The sequence below is a fragment of the Humulus lupulus genome, chromosome X (assembly GCF_963169125.1).
Source record: "Humulus lupulus chromosome X, drHumLupu1.1, whole genome shotgun sequence".
Lineage (NCBI taxonomy): Eukaryota > Viridiplantae > Streptophyta > Magnoliopsida > Rosales > Cannabaceae > Humulus > Humulus lupulus.
Genome location: NC_084802.1, coordinates 7869333 through 7874340, shown reverse-complemented (window position 1 = coordinate 7874340; position 5008 = coordinate 7869333). Strand labels below are relative to the sequence as shown.

Genomic DNA, 5008 nt, shown 5'->3' with positions numbered 1-5008 from the left:
GTGTACCCATAGAGAAACAACAAGTTGGTCGCCCAAAAAAACCAAAGCTAGGAAGACCAAGGACAAATCGTTGGCCATCTGGCGGGGAAAAACCAGTTACAATGCGTAAGTGTAGTAGATGTGGTGGTCGTGGCCACAACAAATCCTCATGCAAAGCTCGGCTTTGAGTTTATTTTTTGTTGTATTTTATTTAAACTTGAAGTTGAAGGTTATTTTTCGTTTTCTTTTTTTATTGTCGTTAATGAATTTTGGTTGTTAATTGTCGTTAATAAAAAGATACTCGACTCAAAAAAATTTCTTAAAAATCTACATTTTAAGCAAATAAATATAACATGAGAATGTTCAATGTCTAACATTCTGATACCATAAGTCAACTGTCCATTTGTTTCTGAACAACTCCATGTTGTCATCGCAAATCGTGTCAAGTGGTAGCCTACCCAATAAGTGTTCGATGTGCTTGATGGCGTACACACCACAATCTCCACTGTAACCAAAACATAAATTGCATTAGTAACAAAATCAACATGGAATTTAATTTAAAAAACTTGAATAAAAACTAGACTTTTGTTTACCTGACTTTGGTTTGGGGTACTGAATCAACTGGCATGCGGTGCACATTGAACTCTTTGCATCTTTTAGCTCCAGGTGGAATCGTCAACCGAGGGTCGTCCTTGAAAAGTTGTGACTGTAATAACAACGATGGGAACAAAGTAGACCATGACTTCATAAAAGATTGCAGTTGTTTATCACTTATCACGGTCACGTCCGAATCATAAACATTCAGAGTCCAAGTAGAAATGGAGGCTTCAACTGCAAACCAATGCGCTTGAAGGTAGTTCTGGCACCAATATACAGTGTCTACTCCCTTCCACGATGCCAGAAATTGATTGTCAATTCCCGTAATCATTGATATCACATCTGAATCCCACAAAAACCTTTTCTTATCCGCTTCCTTGGCAGTCTGATATGCATCATAACGAGCCGGTACCACTTGTGAGAACATAATATTCATCACAACACCATCTTGCCGATACGCCCCGGGATAGAACTGTCGACGCCTACGTAGCATATGCATGGCCGCATCAATATGCTGCAAAAATGATTGGAAAGTAATTAATCAGCCTATCGAAACCCCTATTGAACCCACTGCTTATACCAGATAACAAATATTAATAAATTTAATAAAATTACTTACCCCATCATCGATCCAAAACTGTGGTGTCTTCATCGTCAGAAACCAACTCGGACCATACACACCAGATTGGACATCCCTCTTCGTCTTGTTCGGAATATCTCCAAGCAACCACTTGCCGACCGTTCTGTACTGTGTAGCAAGTGGCTTCTTTAGAGGGTCGAGGACTAATGGCACGTCATCAATCGCATCCAAACGATCTTTCTTTCTGGTTGGGTCGGTGTAGTCTTCAAATTTCTTAGGTTTGCGTCTTTTCCTCTTGGCCAATTGAAACTCTACACCAGCAGCATCCCCAAGTTCTATAATAGCAACACCTGGGGTCTCAGGATTTGCTGTGAGTACTATCGGGGGAGGAGTGCCTATGTCATGTGAGACAAAATCATCTGGGAGGTCAAGTGAGTCGGAATCAGAATCAGAATCATTTGGAAGATCTTGTACGAATGTCAAGATCTTATTGACAACATCCATGATGACCGCCTGGTTCTCTAGGATGGTATCCTGACGACTCTCGACTCGCTCCAACCTCTCCAACACCTCCCGTAAATCAGGTTGATCAGGACTGGGGTGTACCGATGGGGCTGGGGCCGAGGGTGTGGGGTCGATGGGGGCTGGGGTATCCTCATCATCAGGGCCATCAACAAAAATATTTGCTGCCTTCGCAACCTCAGCAGCTATCTCCGCCACCTTCTCAAAATCAGTGGGAGTTTCTACCTCTTCTTCTTGGCCCAACCCGGGATACAAGGGAGCATCACCCTCCGTCAGAGCGCTATAATAATCTATCTCCGAAGGCCGGGGCTTCAACATGGACAACACAATCAACTGCATCAAATACAAAGCATTAAGTCAGTTTGAAACCACCAAAGAATACTCTATTTTGACATAATATAGCAGAACTTACACTCGTCTTCTTGAACATCGGTGCAAGGTCGGCCTTCGAAATAGGACGCTCCTTATTGCTCGACCAACTAAGCATCCTCGGAAACTGGTTTCCATGGTTAATACCATACTCACGTGCAAACTGCTGGATGGCTTCATATGCCCAATACTGCAATGCAGGGACATAACCATACAAACTGTATTTTGCTTCTTTCTGTTTCCCCTTAACTTCCTTTTTCTTCTCATAGTTCCTTTTCTGATGATGCATGTCTTTCTTACATGAATCCATAAGCTTGTTAAAAGACACCTTCCCCCATGGGTAAGTAAAGAAGTACTCAGTGTCCTCCACCATCTTCAGCGAATCTATCCAGACATTTAACTTGCCCTCTCGTGCAAGTAAAACCCCCTCAACAAAGAAACATAGGCCCAACTTGTAGGCATCTTCAACTATAGTGCAGTTTTTTAAAGCAGCCTCCAAATGCATTAACTTCACTGTTTCTTCATCATTAAAGTACTCCTTGATTAAGCGGTCACTAGTCAAGTGTTTCTTCAAATCAGTCTCAGATGGCCCGGAACTGAAGTTCAACCCCGTAACCAAAGCAAACTCGCCTCTACCAAATCTGCAGGGTCTAGATCCCAAATGTAAATGCAACTCATCCTCTTTGAAGCACTGGATCTTGCGCAACATTAATTGATGCATGAGAGATGCAGAGAAGTCCAATTTCTCAGCCATGAAAAATTGTTTGAATGGGGATTCCTTCACCCTTTCTATCAACCCGAGCTCCTCAAACTTGTCCTTGATTGTTTTAAAGTAACCATTGCCCCTATATGTGACTCGTCCAGGAAAGTGATCTGTCAAGGGTAAAAGATACTTCGGCATCTGCAAAAAATAAAGATAACAATAATACAGTTAAATAAAGTCGCATGAAAAATCCATAAATAAACATACATGCAACCATCGAACCCATCTCGAACACCCATCGAACCCCAACCCGAGTACCCATCGAACCCCCTATCGAACCCCTAGAGCATGCATCGAACCACCATCGAACCCAACATAAGACCCAATCCATCGAGCATGCATCGAACCCCCATCGAGCATGCATCTAATTTCTTAGTTTTAAACCCGGAACCCATAATGGGCCTACCCCATCGAACCCCTAAGGCCTATCCTATCGAACCAACATCGACAAGCATCGAACCCAACAAATACCAAACCCATCGAGCATGCATCGAACCCCATCGAGCATGAATCGAACCCAAAAAATACACAACCCATCGAGCATGCATCGATCCCCCATCGAGCATCGAACCTAAACTTGGAACCCTTAACGACTTAACCTATCGAACCCCCATCGAGCATGCATCGAACCCCCCCATCGAGCATCGAACCTAAACTTGGAACCCTTAACGGCTTAACCTATCGAACCCCCATCGAGCATGCATCGAACCCCCATCGAGCATCGAACCTAAACTTGGAACCCTTAATGTCTTAACCTATCGAACCCCCATCGAGCATGCATCGAACCCCCATCGAGCATGCATCGAACCTCCCATCGAGCAACCTTACAGACCCACAAAAATCCCAGGCTTCACTAAAACATTCCCACACTATTCCATACCCAAAACAAACCAGATTAATCCATACACACAAACAATCCCACACTAATCCATACACAAACAATTCCACACTAATCCATACACATACACACAAACACAAACAATAAGCTTACCTTTGTTTTGGGTATGGAGAAACTTGAACCGTGGGTTTTGGATGACAGACGGCGAGAGGCAAGACGGAGGCGCGGGGTTTCGACGGGGGCTGTGACGGGGGCTCGACGGGGGGCAGCGCGGCTTCGACGGGGGGCAACGCGACTTCGACGGGGGCCGCGACGGGGACTCGAACCGAGAGTTTGAGAGAGAAAGCTTGAGAGAGAGAGAAAGCTTGAGAAAGCTTGAGAAACCGATGGGGAGATTTGGGTAGTTCAATGGTCGGGGGGTTGGGAGTTTGTGACCGAGAGTTTGAGAGAGAGAGGGAGAATCAAAACTGGGATTGGGGGGAATTGTGACAGGGGTATTTTGGGTACTAGCAAAAATTTTGGCATTATTTTGTAATGTTAAAAATGCCTAGCATTATTTTGTATTACACTACACTATTAAGCATAAAAAGTCAAATTTCCCTTATATTATCAATAACCAGCGAAATGTCATTTAGTAATTCTATCAAATACTTTAAAAGCATGATTGCAACGGTAGTTCACTTAGCTCATTCAAACTCAACTCTTGAAAATGAAGCTAATGTAGTCGGAGTGACAGAAACGACAACAAGTGAAAATGATATTGTATTTGAGAAGAAAAGGGTGTATTGAAAGAGTAAAATAGTTTTGTCATATTATTTGTATTTAAATATTTTAACTTTTTAGAAAGGAAATGTGGAAAAGTGAAAATGAAAAATCAGTTTTTAGATTATATTTAAAATAAAAATAAAAGAATGACAAAATTGCCATAAAAAATAATAGAACTTAATTGTACAAAAAAAAAATATGGGTCAATTCAAAAATTAATTATTTCTATGATAATATGAATGTCATATATTTGGAAATTTAAAATAGAAGTCATATTCAAATTTCCGAAAAAAGAAGAAGAAGATAAATGAAAAGAAAAAGGATTTTGTCATTGTTATTATTGGCAATAGAATATTGGCAAGAAAGCTATCTATAAAAAATACAAAAATAGTAAAAAAAAAAGAGAATATGCTATTTGATTTTTCTACCAAATCAACAATTTAGAACCAGCCCATTTTTTTTTTAACTAACACGAGGGATCATTTTAAAATGAATAACAACAACCAAGCCGAAAACAAACAAAAGCCCAAAATCCCAAGAGCCCGAAATAAACAACAGCCCACCCAAAAGCCCAAAACTACAACAGCCCACCCAA

The 5008-nt window shown here is 41.4% G+C and overlaps 1 protein-coding gene across 2 annotated transcripts; it reads right to left on the bottom strand.

Annotated features, from left to right (window-relative positions):
* Positions 1-265: 265 nt before the first annotated feature.
* On the bottom strand, positions 266-4231 carry LOC133804134 (uncharacterized). 2 transcript variants are annotated; one of them, XM_062242293.1, is made up of 5 exons: positions 3802-4231; positions 2091-2948; positions 1196-1987; positions 573-1090; positions 266-484 (listed from the first exon to the last, which is right to left on the bottom strand). In XM_062242293.1, exons 2-5 carry the CDS (start codon positions 2946-2948, stop codon positions 343-345), a joined length of 2310 nt encoding a protein of 769 aa, XP_062098277.1. In that variant the 5' UTR covers positions 3802-4231; the 3' UTR covers positions 266-342. The 2 variants fall into 2 exon arrangements, with proteins under 2 accessions (XP_062098277.1, XP_062098276.1); XM_062242292.1 differs by having other exon boundaries at positions 1196-2011; positions 3802-4230.
* Positions 4232-5008: the final 777 nt, after the last annotated feature.

Excerpts from the sequence above, each read along its gene's own strand:
- LOC133804134 (XM_062242292.1), bottom strand. The coding sequence starts at position 2,948 with ATGCCGAAGTATCTTTTACCCTTGACAGATCACTTTCCTGGACGAGTC. Across the intron at positions 2,012-2,090 it reads CGATGTTCAAGAAGACGAGT|TTGATTGTGTTGTCCATGTT; the intron begins GTAAGTTCTGCT and ends TATTTGATGCAG. Across the intron at positions 1,091-1,195 it reads AGTTTTGGATCGATGATGGG|CATATTGATGCGGCCATGCA; the intron begins GTAAGTAATTTT and ends TCATTTTTGCAG.